This window comes from Trichomonas vaginalis, chromosome III (assembly GCF_026262505.1).
Source record: "Trichomonas vaginalis G3 chromosome III, whole genome shotgun sequence".
Lineage (NCBI taxonomy): Eukaryota > Parabasalia > Trichomonadida > Trichomonadidae > Trichomonas > Trichomonas vaginalis.
In genome coordinates this window covers 22,730,215-22,750,521 of record NC_067205.1, presented here as the reverse complement: position 1 = coordinate 22,750,521, position 20,307 = coordinate 22,730,215, and the positions used below count along the sequence as shown (strand labels likewise).

At 30.1% G+C, this 20,307-nt stretch overlaps 8 protein-coding genes across 8 annotated transcripts, besides 3 other annotated features; 4 read left to right on the top strand and 4 right to left on the bottom strand.

The window, feature by feature from the left end:
* Positions 1 to 252: 252 nt before the first annotated feature.
* TVAGG3_0746680 (SH3-domain family) lies at positions 253 to 1,733 on the top strand (the record flags this gene model as incomplete). Its single annotated transcript, XM_001322830.1, has 1 exon — positions 307 to 1,575. One exon carries the CDS (start codon positions 307 to 309, stop codon positions 1,573 to 1,575), a length of 1,269 nt encoding a protein of 422 aa, XP_001322865.1.
* A 766-nt stretch (positions 1,734 to 2,499) lies between these two features.
* TVAGG3_0746670 (RNA polymerase II transcription regulator recruiting protein) lies at positions 2,500 to 3,027 on the bottom strand (the record flags this gene model as incomplete). Its single annotated transcript, XM_001322831.2, has 1 exon — positions 2,500 to 3,027. The coding sequence occupies one exon, from the start codon at positions 3,025 to 3,027 to the stop codon at positions 2,500 to 2,502; it is 528 nt and encodes a 175-aa protein (XP_001322866.2).
* Positions 3,028 to 3,184: 157 nt separating this feature from the next.
* Positions 3,185 to 4,117, bottom strand: TVAGG3_0746660 (uncharacterized protein; the record flags this gene model as incomplete). The annotated part of the gene is made up of 1 exon (XM_001322832.2): positions 3,185 to 4,117. The coding sequence occupies one exon, from the start codon at positions 4,115 to 4,117 to the stop codon at positions 3,185 to 3,187; it is 933 nt and encodes a 310-aa protein (XP_001322867.1).
* A 1,970-nt stretch (positions 4,118 to 6,087) lies between these two features.
* On the top strand, positions 6,088 to 7,364 carry TVAGG3_0746650 (dolichyl-phosphate beta-glucosyltransferase protein; the record flags this gene model as incomplete). The annotated part of the gene is made up of 1 exon (XM_001322833.1): positions 6,294 to 7,298. The coding sequence occupies one exon, from the start codon at positions 6,294 to 6,296 to the stop codon at positions 7,296 to 7,298; it is 1,005 nt and encodes a 334-aa protein (XP_001322868.1).
* Positions 7,365 to 7,672: 308 nt separating this feature from the next.
* Positions 7,673 to 7,705: a mobile genetic element.
* Positions 7,706 to 7,779: 74 nt separating this feature from the next.
* Positions 7,780 to 7,813: a mobile genetic element.
* A 195-nt stretch (positions 7,814 to 8,008) lies between these two features.
* On the bottom strand, positions 8,009 to 9,182 carry TVAGG3_0746620 (thioredoxin-like family; the record flags this gene model as incomplete). Its single annotated transcript, XM_001322834.1, has 1 exon — positions 8,034 to 9,143. One exon carries the CDS (start codon positions 9,141 to 9,143, stop codon positions 8,034 to 8,036), a length of 1,110 nt encoding a protein of 369 aa, XP_001322869.1.
* Positions 9,183 to 10,400: 1,218 nt separating this feature from the next.
* TVAGG3_0746610 (positive regulation of protein exit from endoplasmic reticulum) lies at positions 10,401 to 12,192 on the top strand (the record flags this gene model as incomplete). The annotated part of the gene is made up of 1 exon (XM_001322835.1): positions 10,405 to 12,177. One exon carries the CDS (start codon positions 10,405 to 10,407, stop codon positions 12,175 to 12,177), a length of 1,773 nt encoding a protein of 590 aa, XP_001322870.1.
* A 551-nt stretch (positions 12,193 to 12,743) lies between these two features.
* On the top strand, positions 12,744 to 13,673 carry TVAGG3_0746600 (uncharacterized protein; the record flags this gene model as incomplete). The annotated part of the gene is made up of 1 exon (XM_001322836.1): positions 12,744 to 13,673. The coding sequence occupies one exon, from the start codon at positions 12,744 to 12,746 to the stop codon at positions 13,671 to 13,673; it is 930 nt and encodes a 309-aa protein (XP_001322871.1).
* Positions 13,674 to 13,910: 237 nt separating this feature from the next.
* Positions 13,911 to 14,006: a mobile genetic element.
* Positions 14,007 to 16,765: 2,759 nt separating this feature from the next.
* TVAGG3_0746580 (UDENN domain family) lies at positions 16,766 to 18,461 on the bottom strand (the record flags this gene model as incomplete). The annotated part of the gene is made up of 1 exon (XM_001322837.1): positions 16,796 to 18,460. One exon carries the CDS (start codon positions 18,458 to 18,460, stop codon positions 16,796 to 16,798), a length of 1,665 nt encoding a protein of 554 aa, XP_001322872.1.
* Between the last annotated feature and the right edge of the window lie 1,846 nt (positions 18,462 to 20,307).

The following is a 20,307-nucleotide window of genomic DNA, read 5'->3' as shown; positions in this document are numbered from 1 at the left end:
TTGGATATCTTCAAAAAATAGAGAATTCATATGAATTCAAATTTTTAACAATTACGATTAAGATAGTATTTTAGTTATGTAATCATGATTGTATTGATGTGGACATTGTGAATGACCAATAATTTTCGTTTTTCACTGTCAAGTGTAAAAAAAATAATCGCAATTGTTTTATTTTGCGGCGAAATTTCAATGCAAATAGATTTGTTTGACTTTAAGAAAAACAATTGTTCGAATATAAATGTCATCTGATTTCGAAATCCCCGTGTTTTACATAAAAATTTATTAAAAGTGACAAGTCGATTTGTAATGAATATCTGTATAGAGCAAGGGAAATATATCGAATCATTAAAAGAAGATTTTGACCGAGTATATTCCCTGGAGTCTGCTCTTCTCGATTATCACAGGCAACTTCCAAATTATATTGGCAATTTTTGTCTTATCTTGAAGAAATTCGGGTTAGAAGGACCAATAATAATGCGCTCAAACTTTGAAAAGTACAGAAAGTCTTTAATTGCTAAAATCATGTTGGCTCCCGGATATCCTGGAAATCTTGAGAAACAGATTCAATATTTGAATACAATGATAAGCGAAACATGCTGTCAATTACTTGGTCTTGTTCAAATTGTCGAGGAATCATTTTTGCCTAATTTTCGAGGCCAATTAATTTCATCTACGACAAATGTGAATAATATCTCGAATAACGTAAATGAAACTTACAAAAACTGGAAGAATATATATTCTGAGATCGAAGAAAACGAAAATAATCTTAACATTCAGATCAAAAAGCTAAAGTCAAAGAAAAATCTCATTAAGAAACATACTTATGCAGTGAGAATTTCCAATTTAATCAAGAAACAAAAATATCTATCTAAAAAGATCAATATTGCATATCTAAAGTTCAATAAAACAATTCAAGGCTCTTATGAATTGATGAAAGCATCAAACAGTGCTCGAACCAATACAGTTATTGATTTTATAGACCTTATATCCGATTACTGTATCAATTCAAGCCAAGTTTACAATGATCGCTACAAAGAGATCCATAAACTCAATACATCGAAACAATCTGAGGATGCTTCTGTCAGTGATCTTATAAATTACGCAATTTCTCATAAAATAATGAGAACATCCGTTGGAAGTGAATCATATGAACAATATACGTTCAAATCCAAAGAAATTGGAGCTTATGTTGTTCCACCATACATCCCAGGACAATTTTATGAGCCTCCAATATTCACTGCTGAAGCAATTTTGGATTTTGACGGAGTAAATGAAAATGAAATTTCTTGCAGGGTCGGACAGACGATTTACATATATGAACCGCCCAATGATATGTGGACTCTTGCTTCTACTAACAAGGAATTCCCTCAAGGATACATTCCTTCGCGTTGTATTAAAATTAATATACAAAGAACAGCGCTATCTTTGAAATGCTCCTCCTATAATGGAGAGTGGCTAGGAGTATTCCCGGGAGAGTTTTTAGTTATTGAATCTGAAGACAATAACTGTTATATTTGTCAAAATACTTCCGGTAGAGTCGGTAAAATAGAGAAATCTCTTGTTATTGTGGAATAATCTTGTTTGTTTATTAATAAAATCTGTTATATTGTTAATTTAGTCTTGTTAATTTACTTTCTTTATTCAAAATAAAGCAATAGACTTATTGTATTGTTTAAAATCATAAAGTGTTGATAGAGTTATTATATGTTATATGAATTCCAAAGATATCTAATTCATTTAATTGATAACATCAAAAAAAATAATACTTATTTTAGATGGAAAAGGAAAAATTCAAAGTTGATTTGTTTTAATATTAATAATAAAACTATATTATCATTTTAAAATCTTATAAATTTAAATATTTGATCAGATAAATTTAAAATAATATATTTTTTTTATTTTTTATTTCCAAAAAAATTTTAAAACGTCTAAAATGAAATTAAATTTACAGAAAGATACTATGTATTTCATCAAATCGAAAAAAGTTTGGAAATACATATGAAGATGGATTAGTACCATAGCTTTGAAATAACAGCTTTCAATCAATAAAGCTCCAAAATGAAACATAATGGAATACATTTTCCAATTTCACTCAAAGAATATTGCTTACTGAAATGCCTTTTACAAGATCTTAACTTTGGTTACATACAAGCTGATTAAAAATTGTTCTTTTATTAGAATTATATATACCGAGATTTTTTTATCTATTTTCAGTCATTCTTACATGAAAACTTATTTTACTAGGCAATTTCTAGAAGATTCATCATATGATAAATGACAAATTACTATTTATTTAGTGAATTTATGATTATATTTTCACCTTTGACGAATTTTCTTGATTTACTTTACCCTTAATTCGGTCAAGTACGTTTGAATACAAATTTCTAATATATCTGTTGTGAGAAAAACAGTAAATAATTTAAAAATTTTTGATATAAGTGATAGAAGTTTTTTTAGTAAATAATAACCATAGAAAGTTGGTGAATTATAGTATTGCATTTAAAACATGGTATAAACAGGCTCTATATCGAAGCAAGACCAATCATTGTCAGAATATTCGGCAATGTCAGCTAATCTCTGTATTATCTTGTCAACGTTATTAGATCTTTCTTCATGGTCATCGTTTTCTGGAGCTTGATTCTTAAGTTGGAGCATTACAGATTCTTTCGTAATATTTCGACGTTTGAGAACCATCCATCTGCTTTTTACACTGATATCTGTTCTATTGTTGAAGCGCTTGGATATCGCAACCCATTTAGGACCAAGTTCCTCGTATAAATTGAAGAGTTTAAGATCTTCCTGAGGAGTGAATGGATCATGATTAACTTTAGGAGAAAGATAGTTTTCCCATCTCTCACGGCATTGGCGAGGGTTTCTTGTTTGCATTTTTTGTGAAATCAAATTCCAGTCAGTTTCGCCGAATTCTTCGACCAAAGATTTAAGTTTAGCATCATCTTCGACTGTGAACTTGACTTTAGGATGAGTCTTCCTTGGAATTTGGAATTGTAGCATGAAATATTGATTCATTGATCAGAATAAAAAAAAATTGAAAAATCAAATGTCACTTTTACTGGCAGAACTTTTTGACCAAACCTCCCGTATCGTTGATTTTATACAAAAATGTAAAATCTGATTGTATAAAAAAAACTGTGAAAATTACATAAAAAAAGATCTTTTACTTTATTTATACCTTGTCTGAGCAGCAGCACTTCTTGCAGCAGCAGCAAATTGCGATGATGATGATGACAATGACAAGAACGATGCCGATGGCAATAAGAACCCAAGCCCAAACTGGAAGGCCACCAACAAGCTTGATGTTGTACTGTGTTAAGATCTTGTTTTCGTTTGGAACATAACCAACGAATAATGGGAAGTTGTCTGGAGCGCCAGATGTGAACTTAAGGCTGGCTTTGTACTTAACGGTTTCACCCTTCTTTTTTTCGCCTGTAACTAAAACACGATGTGGGCCGTTGCTATATTTCTCAGAACCTTCTTCTGTATCATATTCTTTGATAGAGATATCACCAAGGAATGGGAACTTAATCTTTCCGTTGTTTCCTGACCATTCAACTGTGTATTCTTTATCCTTTGGAATCATGATGGTAAGATCGCGAACATCTGACTTTGTTAGTACTCCATCAGCATTAAGGGTGTATTCTGAGGAGATGGCAAGTGGGAGCTTGAACTTCTTGATTGTTGTGTAATAGTGGGTTGTTGTTTCGTTATCACCTTCAAAGGATGTCTTAATGGGGTAGAAGTAGACAGGCTGAGCGTTATCATTCTCATTTGTAACCTTGAAGAAAGCAGTATAATTTGAAGAAACGCAAATATCATCCAAATGAAAATTAGTGCATTGGATGGAAACACCAATTGACTTAGATTCTTCAGTAATCTCGGTGTATGCCTTAGTGTTAGAGTTATAAAAGTAACCTTGGACTTTAATATTTTCACCAAGAATGAGTGTTGATGATGTTGTTTGGAAGCATTGTGAGGTTTTGCCATCAAACTTGTTTTCTGGACTAAGCCATTTGAACACTATTGGGTTATAGATTGTGCATCCTTCAATATTTGGTGCATCAGATAAGGAAAGTCTTGAGAGTCCAAGAAGTCCAAACATTAATAAAAATGAAGAGATATTTAGCTTTTATTTTGAATAATTGATTAGTATTGAAAATCGTTTTGATAGTGTATCGATTAAAAGATATTAGTTTTTGATATAAAGCATAATTTCAAAATTTTAAATTTATCATGGTTTGATAAATAAAATAAATAATGATCTATACTCTATATATAATAACATTTTAATTATAGTTCACGAAGTATACATAATTGAATTAAACCGATTGTGAAATATTCAAAATTATTTTATTTAAAAAACATAAAGAATATTATATTGTCATAATTCACCCAATCAGAACTAGATTTTTTGAGAAGGAGTTTTGATAGCATTTCAACGTTCATTGCAACTAAATTCTTAGATTCGATTCCATACCAATCATTCATATTGGTATATAAAATTCATTTCATTTAGTGGAATTCATTTTATATTGAAGAGACATGTGGGTTATAGCATTTTTATATATTTATGCATAAATTTATATATACTCTATGATATATTTATTATGATGTAAGTTGGTCGGGATTGATAAAGTTTTCAATTTGAAAAGATACTCTTATTAAAGCTATTAAAGTGGATTTATACTGAACATATTGATAAATGGTCGAATTAATTACACTTTATCATAAAACAAATAAAATCATCACATCACTTATCAAGAATTTCCATAATGAAACAATAAGTTTATTTGATGTATGTCTACTCTTAAAATCACACTAATCTCATTTCTCGATCAATCAAAACCTCAAAAAGTTCTATTTTTAAATCCAATTTAATTGCAATATAATCATCACTACATATTAACACATATTCTCATAATTTTATTCAAAAAAACTCCTTTTTACCGCAAAATTAAATTTCCACGAAATCAAAGCACACTTCATTTCCATTTCAAGCATTTCTGCTATTTGAAAACAAAATGGACAAATATTTTCATTGTTTAATTCTTGCCATTATTCAATTTTTCATTGATCATCGATATAGCTTTGATTAATCATGTGAAATTACTAAAATAATACCCTATGTCACGAATTTATAGAACATCATTAATATTTGCCATATATTTTCATTTCAAAAACCCATCGATATCTTTTTACAGTCCAAATAATGCGTACAATCTCAAGTCATTTAAGACATTTGGCAGTCTGAAACATGGAATTCATCCTACAAATTTAGAAATAATAACTCTATACATTATGCGATCAAATTTTCCCAATATGCATTATGTTGCAAGATTAAATTAGACTACAAAGACAATTCTAAAGATAATCAAATGCTTATTTTTAAATAAACTTGTTTGATTATCAATCGAAAAAATAATCGTACTTCATTCCCCATAATAATATTTGCAGTAGCTCATGTTAGGTTGAGGAAAATCTATTTGTTCAATCTCAATTGATTTATCAAAGAAATTGATTTTTTTTTCATAGATTTTTGCGCTCCCAAACATATTTCTATATCATCACAATATTTTTATGAACTGCACATCAACATGTGATGTTAGTATGTGAATGTACTCCTTATTTTTTAAAATTTTTCTCTGTGGAGAAAATAGGTTTTGAACACTTACATTTGGGTAAAATGATACTTTGTGAGGTAAAATATGTAATTATAGTTTCTTCTTTTATCTGTCAGGATATCGAATATGAAATGAGTAAATATGAGTTGTGGAGACTTGCTTATGCATGAATACAGTAATATTAAGTCTAAAAAGCAAATCCGACACGAGTCAATAAATTTAAACTCTAAAAAATGAATGATAGAAAGTTTATATAGATATTTTATCATAGTGATTATTTAGAACAATAAACATTCCAAGAAGGACATCACAAGAGAAAGAAGAGAGTATATGCCTCTTTTGTGGCTTAAAGTTCCGCTATCATGTTATGAATAGTGTGTCATTTCAAGGGACTTTTACAGACAATGTCCAAGCAAATGACACATAGTGACCAAAAATAGAGTATTATAGTGCTTTACCGCTCAAATTTCCCCAATCATATAGTGTATACAGGACAATGCCCCATTTAGGGAGACGAGTACAGACAACGTTCCCAAGGATGACACACATCGAAATATATGTTATTTCTGTGCATTCATTTGCTACAAATATGAATGAATGTTTAGTGCAAATTTACAAAATAATCGTTCTTTTTTTGTTGAAAAAAAAATTAAATAAATGGATTATGATGTTATTTACAATCTAATTCAATACACTCTTCTTTTCCTGTTAATATTAGCCACGTTATTCTTATACTGCGATAGATATATTTCGAATACTTCAATTTATGATCGAATATTGTTTCCCTCAACAAATCCAAAAAAGATTTCCTACTCACTTCAAACAGGTCAATGGAAAAGCGATGGAGATCAATACCCAATCATTTTTGAAGCAGGAACTATTGCTTTATCAATAATTATATTTTTTGAAGAAGAAATACTGAACATAAAGGAAACTATGGAAACAATCATTAATAGCTTAAACGAACGCCATAATAAAAACCCAAATTTTACGTGGGAAATAATTATATATTCCAATTCTGAGTTTCCTAACAACCAAACATACATTCTTGACTTGGTGTCCAAATCTTCTAACATATTATTCGTCGAACCAACATCAAAAATTGATCCTTCTTATGCTCCAATTATTGCAGCTTTAAATGCTCATGGATTGAACATTCTCATAACAGATATATACAGCGCATCTAATATTAAAGATCTTGAGTCAGCAGAACAGAAGTTAGACAATCTAAAATCGTTTAATTCAGCTTCATTAGTTATTGGAAACAGAAACTTAAATAACTTATTCGTTTCACATACAATGTATGAAAAACTACTAATTAAAGTTAATAAATTCCAACTTTCCCTTCTAAATGCAGAATTAATGTCAGATCCGCTTTGTCCTTACGTACTGATGACTCGCGAGGCCGCCAGAGACATACTAACAAATGTTCATATCGGCGGAGTTACTTCATTCGTTGAAATGCTCGTTTTGGCGTTTGATAACCAAAATGGAGTCAATGAAATGAGAATTTCATGGAATGGAACTGTTCCTCCAATATCTGATAGCAAGCAGCTTCAAAACGTTACTTTGAGAATCTTTGAAATTGTAATTTTCTATTTCACTGAACTTTGGATGTTTTCAAGAAAGAGAAAGGTTCAAGCAGCTAATGACATTGCTTAATTGTTTTATCTGTTTCATATTTTTTTTGTTATATTTAATTTTTATATAAAATTAGTCTTTTTTAAAATTTTTACAGTTTTATTTATCATTTGAGATATGAATTGAACTAATACATGTCAAAGCTGTTGTGTTTCATCTCTAAAAATAACTGACACATCAAAAAGAAACTTTTGCATCACGATATAATTATCTAATGCGGAAATATGCACTACATTTACACACATTCAATTTTTTTAGTATATCCTGATTGAGAAAGTTGTGACATCATAGATATATTATATAAAAAACATTTAAGTTAGTCTTCAACCAAAATACAAATATAATAAAGTACTCGGACAATATGACACGCAATTTTTCTCTCTCAAGAAAACTACTTAAGGATGCATTTACCACTTTCTGATATGCTCTTGCGAAACTACGAAAAGAATTAATGGTGATCTTTACCACTTTCTAACATGCTCTTGCGAAACTACGAAAAGAATTAATGGTACACTTTACCACTTTCTGACATGCTCTTGCGAAACTACGAAAAGAATTAATGGTGATCTTTACCACTTTCTAACATGCTCTTGCGAAACTACAAAAAGAATTAATAGTGTACTTACTCCTGTATGACATGGTCTTCAATTCAAATGACGTTTCAATGTCATTTGTCAGAATTTTGAATGAAAAGTCAGATGGGTGTTAAACTCTAAAAAAAAAGTTTGAAATTTATAAAAAAATATAAAAAACATTTTATTCCATTTTGAGACTAATCAAGAGTCTTCTGACTTCGACAAACAAAGCAGCGAGTGCTGCAGTTCCTATTATCACAATGAAATAGAAAAGAATTCTACTTGGATCTCTCTTTTTAATATATCCTTCTTTGAACGATTCACACGTTTGGTTGTTGATTATATGGTCGAAATACCTCAATCTCTGGCCATCAAGAAGTAACCTCTTGTAATAGAGGTCGCAGTTTTGAGAATTACTGTGAATTAACATCAAAGGAATATCATTGTCCGAAAGACCGGCTTTTATCAGTAATTCTGATGTCATGTAGTTTCCTAGACCGAATTCTATCTTTCCACAGTAATCTCGTGTGATATTTACGAAAGAATTAAATTGATTTTGGACAATTAAATGATCTACGAAATAAAGGGCTCTTGGCTTTGTAGTATTCATTAGAGCTGTTTCATTCGCGCTGTAATAATGTAAATATGAGTATTTGTTCGTTGTAATAAACCAATCAAAGTTTCCAATGTCTCCTTTGATCTTGTACATGCAAAATGGGGATCTGTAAACTCTTAGTGATGGTTTGGTCATTTGTTTGTATCTTACTGTGAATTTGCAGCCAATTTGGGAATAAATTTGGGCCAATTTAGTGAATTTATCTAAAATTTCATGATGATCTTTCTGTATAACAAGATGGAAGTATGATGCTCCATGCATTGTGTTGACAATTCTGTTTCCATGTCCTCCAGACTGAATTTCTATAACTGGACCTTGCGAAGCTTCATCAACTAAGCGCTGCCACTCTCTAGGATCTGGTGAATTAGTGTGATCCCACTTAAATGGATCGTTACCGTTAATAACAAACCAATATGGAATCGAAAACGCGCCTTTTGTAGCGCACCATCCTCTATCAAGACAATTGATCAATGTAAATGTAATGTTTGTTGACTTTTTTTGCTTGTTGTAAAACTCTCTGAAGGCTTCTTTCTTTCCATGACACATTGGGCACCAATCTGCATACATCAACGCAAATATAGGCCTAGAGGTACTATTGGCAACCATCTCATCGAATTTCTCTAATTCAAATTCCCACCAATCAAGGCTAGAAGCAAAAGATAAAAACAAAAACATTTTAGATACATTTTTCGTATCTTACCAAATGCAAAAAATACTTTTATTATACTATGTTTCTTAATAATTTTACAATTTCATATCCCATTTATCAAAATTTTTGCAATAACAAAATGAACTCAGAAAGAATTCATTCTGAAAATGTACATATCAACATTCTTCATTGCACTTATATCATATCCTTAATTATTTTGATTGATTCAATAATTTGTTAAATTTCTCTATATGAAATACAATTAATAGCTGATATCCTCACAAAATATTCATAAAAAGAAGTAAAGATTGCTAATGATCTCATTAAATACAAAGGTTAATCTAATTGATATGAAAACAGAAATATCGAAAGTAAGAGAGTATATTCTTAGTGTGTTTTACAATCCTTGTATAAATATATTCTATAATTACTAATATTTGTTCGATGTTTCTATATTATGTTAAAAAAAATATGTTATAATAGTACTGCTTTCATTTATTCTCTTTAAAACGTGACAGATCATGTTTTAATGCCTAAACGCATGCAATTTTACATTAATTGGTAGGTATCCGCTGTTAATTTTTTATTTTTCTTTCTTTTTGTTTGCTTTCTTTTCATTTTCCTCGTCCAATGCGCCAAAGTAGTAGTTAAGGAAAACAAGTCCGAAAATGACGGTGCCAAGGCAAGTGCATGCCAAGTAAAGAGTATTTTGGTCCATTTATAATAATAGCTGTCACTTTTATATTTATGAAAAAAAAATTCGAAGCTCAAACAAGTTATATGTTAAAATTGCAGTTAACTTATGGAATCCTTTAATTGTTTATTATTAAACTCATGATATGAGAAGCTTCAATTTTATATAAATACTGTAAATTGCATCAATTTTACTGCATTATTTTGATAAAATATTCATTTTATGATATGATATTGACATACATCGTCGATTTGATTGTTATGTACTGATAATTAAGAGAGTGTACTTTCTGCTGCATAATGAAGAGTTGTTCTTTCATGTTTAACTCTTTCATTGAAAATTACACCATGTGAAATAAGAAGTCCTTTCGTTTATTACTACTTTCTCTTGCATAATGAATAACTTCTAGAAGTTAGAAAACGCCAAGAAATCTGATAATTCTTTCAAACGGGATGAAATATATCAAAATTCCATCATTAAAAAATACACTTTTGGAAATAGATTTTGATTCTCAATAGAATTTGGCTAAAATTTCAAATAACAAAGATAAAAATATAATTCAGCGGCGCTTCACGCCAATAGAAGAAGAGAAAATGTTATCCCAAATTGTTCAGACAATGAGAATGATTACAATTCTACCACCAAAGGCGAAATTGTACTCAGAAAATGAAAAGTTGTCGATATATGCAGGAACTATTAAAAGTTCTTTAATTGCATATCCATATGATTACAATTATCTTGACTTGTTATGCCAAGCTGATAACAAAACCGAACCATCACGCTTATTTAATACAAAATTACTCGAAATTGGCGAGAAAAAGACACCTTATGAACTCGAAATCGGAAAAGACATCGAAAACATTCCAGTTTGCAACAAAACATACACAGATGCCCAAAAGAAAGCTCTCATTAATCTCATTGATAACAAATACAGGTTATTTTACAAACTAGATAAATTACTTATCAGAGATGAGTTCCAAACCAACGAATCAATTACATATTTGGCTGGCGCACCACTTGGTATCAAAGATTCTAACAACAAACATTATCTTTACAATCATTTCGATTTCAATGTGGAATTATCACCATTAGACAATGGTAAAACCAAGATCGTTGGCTTCGAAACAGGTATTATATTATCCTCAGAAGGCTCTGAAAGCATAGAAAACATGACATCCGTTAATTTCACTTATTCTGTTCATTTCTTTACAACAAAGACACAATACGAGAACAGATGGGCCAAACTTACATCAGGATTCACATCCAATATGCATTGGCTATCAGCTCTCAGTACTTTAGTCATTATAATCGCTCAAGCGGTTGTTATGGGCGCTCTGTTACTAAGAAACGTCAAATTCGACTTTAAACGTTACAGAAAGATGCTTGACGATGAAGATGATCCACTAGAAGAAAGCGGATGGAAATTAGTTCATGGAGACGTTTTCCGTCGTCCAATTGATATCGAGAGGCTTACAGAATATTTGTCTGGAGGCTTATCTTTACTATTTGCGGTCGGACTTTTGCTTTTTTTGCTTGCTCTCGGAATTTTTGATTATATCAAAGAAATTTCTTTAATGAAAGCCTTTGTTTACTGCTTCATTATATCAAACTTGTTCAGTGGTATCATTTCCGGTGCGTTTTTCCATACAATTGGCACAAAAGCATGGAAAAATACAATGTTCAGGTCTTCCATCGTTGCTATCCTTCCAGTCTTTGTTATTCATGGTGTTATTAACATGATACAGTTAGATAGCTCAATAACAATGCATTTAATTCCATATATCTTATTATATGCATTTTATGGCGGAATTTCAGCATTATTATTCATAATTGGATTTGTATATGGCCTTAGAATGCGCCAATACGAGTTCCCATCACGAGTTAACCAACTTCCAAGACAAATTCCTTACCAACCGAAATATCTCAACGGATACTTGGTAATGTATATTGGAAGCCTCGTAACATTCTTATCCTTCGCGTTCCAGGCTCATACATTGATGGATTCAATTTGGATTTCTCATTCTCCTTACAGATTGTATTTGCTCTTGTTTATCATCTTCCTTGCGATGGTGGCAACAGCATGTGAGGTTTCTATCTTAGTTGTTTATCTTTATTTGGCTCATGAAAATTATAATTGGTGGTGGATTTCATTTTACACTGCCGCTTATTCGGGAGCCTATTATTTTGTTTATTCTATTATTTATCTCTTCACTTTTTACAAACCAGCAACAAAAATTGCTGTTATTTCATTTTTACTTGTTTCCCTTCTTATAGGAATTATTATCTTCCTTATTAATGGAGCTTCTGGCTTCCTTTCATCTCTAATCTTTGTTACAATGCTCTTCAAGGAGCTTAAAATGGAATAAAATGTTCAATATTAACTTTTCATTTAATATCTTCATATTCTACCAAAAAGCAAATACATTTATGCTTGATTTTTAATGTTTTGCAATAAATATTATTCAAAAATTTTATTTTATATCTAATCTAATGAGTATTCATATCATATATGCTTTCTTTTGCTTTAAAAATAGGCTATATCATATTAACATTATTCGAATTCCATTCAATTTGTAACGTGTACATGTCTCTTATATCTCTTATATCATGAAAAATATTATAACCAAATACAGATGAGTCCATATACCTTCATTTATCACAAACTTAAAGTAATTCAAGATATCTTTTTTGTGAAATTAAAGTAGATATACTTAATGCATTGAACAAATGAATCACACATTCAAAAAATTACCAACATGCATAGGATGCTTATGATTGCATGATTTAATTATTCTTCAATAAAAATATAATCTCATAGAAGTTTACTTTATTTGATACTATCATTAGTCTGCTCAAGTAGAATTAGGATACTGAGTTTACAATAGATAGAAATAACCTCTATCACTAAGGAGTCTTTAGACACTTTTTTTTGATGACTGCAGAAGAAATAACAAAAAGAACTGTAGAAGCGGATGAGCAACAAAAAATAAAACAAGAAGAAGAGGAAGATGAAGAAGAAACATCAAAAGAACCAAAGAAACAGCATAAAAACTATCTTGCTTTATTATATACTTTTGGAGTCATTTTAGCAGTTGGAACAGCAATCATAACTGGAACCAGAGGAAGTGCAGTCCCAGGAATTAACACAGATCTCGCACATAACATTACAATTTTAATGAGCCAATTAAAACAATCAATTTACAGAAGAGAATCATATGAAACTCTTTTTTCAGACTTAACACATATAGTATCGAACTTTGAAAATAATGAATTCAAGCAATTCTTCATAGAAACAGCTTGGAATTCAACATTTACAGATACTTTATTAACATTGATGGAAAGAACACTGAAATCAGAATCAACAGCTATAGTTCAATATACATTAGCAACTCTTTCTGAAATTTATGAATTTGGAAAAATTTCAGTTGATAATTCAATTTGTCAGAAGCATAATAACGAGTTACAGAGAATTTCCAATATTATTGATCATTATCCAAATAATTTGGACGTTTTGCAGATTGGATTTACTACTTTGTCGATTGCTGGAAATATTTCATGTTTATCTGACCATTTCTCTGATGTTTCAAACAATATTCTTCAGAAAATCAACGAGCGCTCATTTAATTACAAGAAAAACGCAATGAATTTTTTGACTGCTAAATATCCTGAAATAAACGTTTCTGCAATCAATAAAGAGAATATTTGTATCTTAGTTGATGGATTTATAAAGCAGGCGAAGCACACAGATGGAAATGACGCAAGAAATTTGTGTATTTTAATTGAAAAATTTAATTGCACAGAATTGAACAAAGAAACAACTTTTAGACTCCTTAGATCTGATTCTTGCAGAAGACTTCGATAAATTTAAGAAAATTTCAAAAAATTATTCAATTTTTTCTTGATTTGAATAATTTATTATTTATATTTAATTCATTACAGTCATAATGTTACTGTTGTTGTTTGTAAATAAAAGAAAAAAATTTTACATTCCAAAATAATCATTGATTTTTATATAAAATTTAATAAAATTATTTAATGTGCTAATAGGACTATGATGTAAGGGACTGCACGACTCTTTTATGATCTGATCATATTAGGTGTGCATTTACGCCCGTATGAAACCGACTTCAATTCTGTTGTTTAAGGTTAATTTTCAATTATGCTTCACGCCCGCTGTCCAAAATTTGAATTAAAGATACGGATAAGGGCACCTTAAAAGCTCTTAGATACGAAAAAAAGTGTTACATCCTGCCTTTTTAAATTTAATTAATGAGATCTTTTAATTCATTGCGAAGTTTAAATTAATACTTTTGAGGAAACATATTCATCGTGAAGAAGTTTCAAATAGTATTTGGTATCTTTATTATGAGGGAATCAGTCCTCCTTCTTCAGTCATTACAGGTGAAAACAAACAAGTCATATCGACCGAGAATCGATGTTTTGCATACATCTGTAAGTTCATTGATCTTCAAGATAGAGCAGTCGATTTCAGAAATATAGCTGACTACTCGATTTTACTATTGGAAAATATTTTTTCACAAGGTCCAGGTACAGTATATATTAAAAGTTCTAGTAATACTACAGTTATTATTGACAAATTCTGTTCATCTGAAAGCCAAAATCCTTATACCGGCCAATTTACATGTTTAGAAGGCAAAATCAATAGTTCAATCCTCCAAGGATCAATTTGTAATGGGGGAAAGAGTTCAGCAGTATGTATAATTTTCCAGAAAGATGGTTTTGAATCACTATCTAAAACAAACTTATCTAATTGTATTTCAAAACAAGATCCAGGTTTTTATTATGATAGAGTTGAATCAACAACAAATGCTTCATTTTGTAATTTTGAGGATTTAAACGCAACTGACGGAATGATTACAACGTATTGGAATTGCCAAGGAAGAATTGATCAATGTAATTATATAAATAATTCTCAAGGTACTAAAGATTGGGGAATAGTTTTTGTTATTGGTAATAGACTTGATATTTTCGATTCATCTTTCCAAAACGATCCTCAGATTAACAAAGGAAAATTATTTCAAGGAACTAGAGGAAAGATTTATATACATCGATGTAGTATTGATTCTTACTCAGATACTGGAAATGTTGATACATCGGAGAGAGGGGAATATTCATTTATGAATAATCTGACATTCATTGGATTACGTCCATGTGAAGGGATTCATGAAATAGTATTATTATTTGTTCCAAAGAAAGAAAATAAAATTTGTTCATTATGTCCATCCATGAATTTTCTTTCTGGCAAGTATTACATTTCTATTATGTTGATGATCAAAAGATAAAAATTATATTTCTTGTCGTTTGCATTTTTAAGACATATATATATATATCATATTTACAATAATTAACATTCGAACATTAATATACAGCATTATATACATATTGAAGCAAAAGTTAATAATGGAAAGACAGCACTTCATTTTGCATCAGATGTTAATTGTCTATATGTTTTATGCTATAAAAAAGGTGAATACATGATAGCTATCTATGAACTATGTTTCATTCTACATACGCAAGCATATGTTGAGGAATATCTAAACCTCACATTTCACTTGGAGAGTAGTTCAAATCAAAAGATATTGATTGAATAACTATAGTTCATTATGCAATAGCAATAGGGAATTCTGAGATTGAAGAAAAATCATGGAAGGTTTCATTAATATACCAAAATACAAATGCAGATATGGCAATAGCTATTCATAAAGCAGTTCATTGATGGCTTTTTGATAATTCATATTTTTTGCATCTAAATTTATGAATAGATATTTGAATTGTGAAAATCGATAATAACAAGACAAATTGCATATATAGTATATAGAAACTTAAAATGTTCTTATTAATCAAATATAAGAGCTAATGAAAATATTAATATCATGACTCCTTATTGATTAGAGAAGTCATTAGATTTTGAATATAATAAACCTATTATATTTAAATCCGATTATATCATATCTTCATTTTGACCACAAAATCTGAGAAATAGTTATGAGGGAAAAAGTTAAAAATTTTTCGACTACATATTATATATTAGTATCAAATTATAGGGAGTGTATAGTTTCTTTATAAAAGTAATTTTATAATTCAAACAAAAAATATTTCAAAGAATATTACAATATATTCTGAAGTATAGCTTAATATGGTATGTAATCAGTCAATTGGCTAATGAATGCGAACAATAACATGAGAAAAACAGCGCCATAAATGTGAAAAATTGGCCAGGCTGCGATTTGAGCAAAAATGAATGAAATGATGAATAAAACAATAATCATTATGCAATGAAATGGACGAGTTGTGAACCAACGTTCAATTGGAATCGCTTTGATTGGCTTTTTATTTAAAATCATATCAAAATACATAAATGCATAGAGAGCAATTGATGAAACAAGCATGAAAATCGATACATAGAGTAAATAAGGATTAAATTCTTTTGCATTTTGATGTTTGTAGTAAAAATAGAGCATTTGCGAATAAATAATAAGACCTATGATAGAAATCACGTCGCCTAATATTCTTAACGGGCTTCTTCTGATTCTGAAGTAAAATCCTCTCTGAAATAATGAAACAGAAGCCATTTTTGTCACTTTTTATCTTAAATCAAATTTTACGATTTCATATGAAAGAAATAGAGTTAAATTTCAAGAACATATTATATTCACGAAGTTTTCATGAAGATGCAGCAAAGTGCAATACCAATCATCAATTTTACATACATCTTAGTGATTCAATAAGATAAGATTGATTCTTTCCTAATCTTTACTTCATTTTAACTACTCTAGGCTATTGCATCTAGAATATAATCTATGTGAATCATAATAATTGAAAATTAAAATTACTCATTTAATAAAGTTGTATTTTGCTTTGTTAAGACTGAACATGATATTAGATAGTTATAAAACAATAAAATAACAATAAACTTTATCAAAATAAATAACAAATAAAAAATAATATAAGAAAAGTAATATATTAATCGAGCATTGATGTAATTTCATCATAAACTCGCAAAAACTCTTCCATTTCTCTGCATTTTGACTCATTCATAACAGCAGTTTTGAGAATTGTCAAATAATCAAGTTTTCTTTGTACATATTCATCAAAAATAGATGTCTGCATGAATCTCTTGATGAACTTATCATTTGTCTTAGCGTATGGCTGTCCTTTGAAGATTTCTTGGTTGAATATGATGACAGGTTTCAAAGAATCAGTTGTTTCGGTCACAAAACACATTTCCATGTTCTCGTAAAGTTCCTTAATGAATCTTCTCTGGAAAACTTTCATGATTTTGCCTACAACGGTCGCTGTGAAAATGTATTTCGGATTTATCGAACTCATGTAGTGCAAAGGCATGGAAACATGGTTGTCAGCGGCATAGAAACTTCCCCAGTCGGGATTTCTGATGTTTTTTCCGTTACTATAAATATGACGCGGAGGAACTTCAATTAGATTATGGTTTGCAGCGAGAATACGCTCTATATCTTCTTTTATCGCATCTGCTCTAGGTAAAATTTGTCCTAATACGTCAAGTTCGTCATCAATTACACTTCCATTGTCAATATCAACGATACACTTCTCATCGCATGTTTCTGAGAGGTCTAGGTTGGGATTCTTAAGTACACCGCATATAATCGGGGACGGACAACCGAGAATTGCTTCGTATTTCGGTTTTGCTGGTAAAATCGGGGAAATTGGCGATAATATCTTGAGGGGATGCACTAACGATCTAAGTGCAAGTATGCAATTCGATGCTAATGATGGTTTATCTGTAATTACAATGATTATATGTTCTAAAACAACGGCTGTAAAGAGTTTGACGATATTGTAGGTGGATAAATGGCTAAACAACGAGTCAAGAGCTGCCAAACCGAGTAGATATGCGCTGGATTCGTGTTCAACGTTTGGAGGAATAAAAATTTCTGTAGAATCGGAAAATTTGCATTGAATGTACTGTTTTCCGCGAATAATAGATCTGTAAGCTGTTGCAGCACGTGCAAAATCTTTTGTTATGTGCATTTTACCGTATCTTGCAAAGGAAGAGACTCTGCCCATTGATTCTAAGAAAATGGGTTCATCTCCTTCTTGTATTTCAACTTTGAATGGAGTAAAGTCTTTCATAAACTCGAATTCTCGATAAATCGCCTCCCAACCAATAAAATTTTTTACGAGGCATGTAAGGAATCTGAAATGTGATGTAAATGACATATCTCGAGTCATCATAAGTAAGCAGAATGGATAGCATCTATTTGTCTCAGAAACAAAAAAAGGATCAACATCTGATGGAACTTTAAACTGTACGCATAACCCATATTGTAGGTTGCCTTCCTTCTTGAAAGCAAAAGCGAATTCATCGATTATTGCTGAATGATGCTGTGAATATGGTTCGCATTTTTTTAAACCTGCTGGAAATGCAAAATCTATAATAGATTCATACTCTGACGGCTCTATCTTCAATGGATAATACGGGAATAAACATAAAATTTTAAACCGTGGCTGACTTATTTCATCGGGCGGAACTCCAATGAGCAACAAGTGCTCAAATATATCTTCCTTGTTAGGACGACGTATCTCTTGAAGTGCCTGATCAAAAATTAGTCGCCTTTTCCGTATAACTTCTTCTATTTTATCATTATTCATTTTTTTACACTTTCGCGATACAAAAAGTACAGTTATTTATATTTTTGGAAAAATATTTTATGATTTTCATTTGTCTTATCATGAATACAATTTATATCTTTAATTTAATCTCATGTATTTGCTTTCATATTTGAGAATGCTCAATCATAGGTTTTCTAGACCTTATCAACTTAAAAATACATTTTGTATAGATAATTCTTTTATCCGATTCATTTTTGCAGTGATATTAAAGCAAATTAATAAAATTTGATATTGAACATTTTCGATCTTGATAATGATTGATTTAACTTAGTTTTGATTGATTTCTGCTTGTTACAGTCCTTAAAGAAGAAAGCTAATCAATGACTACAAATTTTAATAAGATATGCATACTTAGCAATTAGTTCAAATTAATGGAAATCATATACATACTGATATTCATCAAAATATAAATAGAATCCATGTATTTTGAATAAGACTTATGATTCGAAATGATGTAAATTATTATGAATTGTTTTTTTTTCTTTATTATTATATGAAACATAATGCTCTGCAGTTTCTTCACAATTACTAAGCTACTCAATGTACAAAGGCATATTCCATTATCAATTTAAATATGAAACTTCCTTTTTGATTTTAATTTACTGCAAAATGAAGGGGAGAATTTTCACTTCTATCTAATGCCAACCATACTCTGAAAAGGGCAATATAGTATTTATATGACTATCTTTGATTTGTCCAATAATTTTGAAAATCATTAGAATCAAAATTTCCCTGCCGACTTTTTCGAAAAAATTGAGAGAAAAAGTCACATGAAATTTTTTATTTTCTTGACAGTGAATAAGCTCGATTTATTGATTATTTCAAAAAGATTAATATAAAACAAATTCCAGAAATGCAGTTTCAACAAAAAGAATCAAGTATCAAAGTTATTTCATACTTCAAGAAAGTTTTTCAGATTATTATATCTCAACTGATTTTCATAATAAAACCAATAACGAAACAATATCAGGAAATGGGAATTATTACATTCATTATGCAATATTTTCTTTCCATTATCAAAACCGCGCTATTTACCTTAATTCAGATAGCAAAGTTTTACTTGAAACGTGTTCCTTTTATAATAACAGTTCCAAAGAAAAAGGAGGATCATTCTGTATTGAGAATTCAGATTGTATCTTAGTCCATATTTGTTGTTCACTTTCATCAAGCGATAAATGGGGATGCGCATACATAATTTCATTACCTTCTGAGAGTACCTTCAAAAGCTATGCATTTGAGTGCTCAATATCACAATGCAAAGGGGATCGAACGCCATTATATCATTACAGAGGAGATATCAAAGTAAGTAATATGAATACATCTTATCACTATGAAATTTATTCTTATGCTGCATATCAAATTGAATATCCAACAGGAACAGGAATTATTAATTTCACAACAGCATCAAATACATCATCTACAGAAAGTGCTGGAATGGATAATCTTGGAAGGTTTAATTTTACAAAATGCAACTATTTAAACAATAAATGTACTGGAGGTGCTGATTTAATAATTGATTGTACTGATTCATGTACATATTCAGGTTGTTCATTCATCGGAAATAAAGGAATTTGTTTATTTTCCCAAAAACCATATATTGATAATTGTTACTTCAATAATAAAGGTGTAACTCAAAACGTGAGAAATAACGATATCACTTTTGTGTCGATTCAACCTTTAGATTCATTTATAACTCATTATACAACATATTATTGTTCAGGTCCATTATTTTATAAGGAAAATACATTTGATGCAATAAATGTTTATAAAGCATCATTTTGCCTAGTCCAAAACCTTTCTTCATTTAAATAATATAAATGAGAACA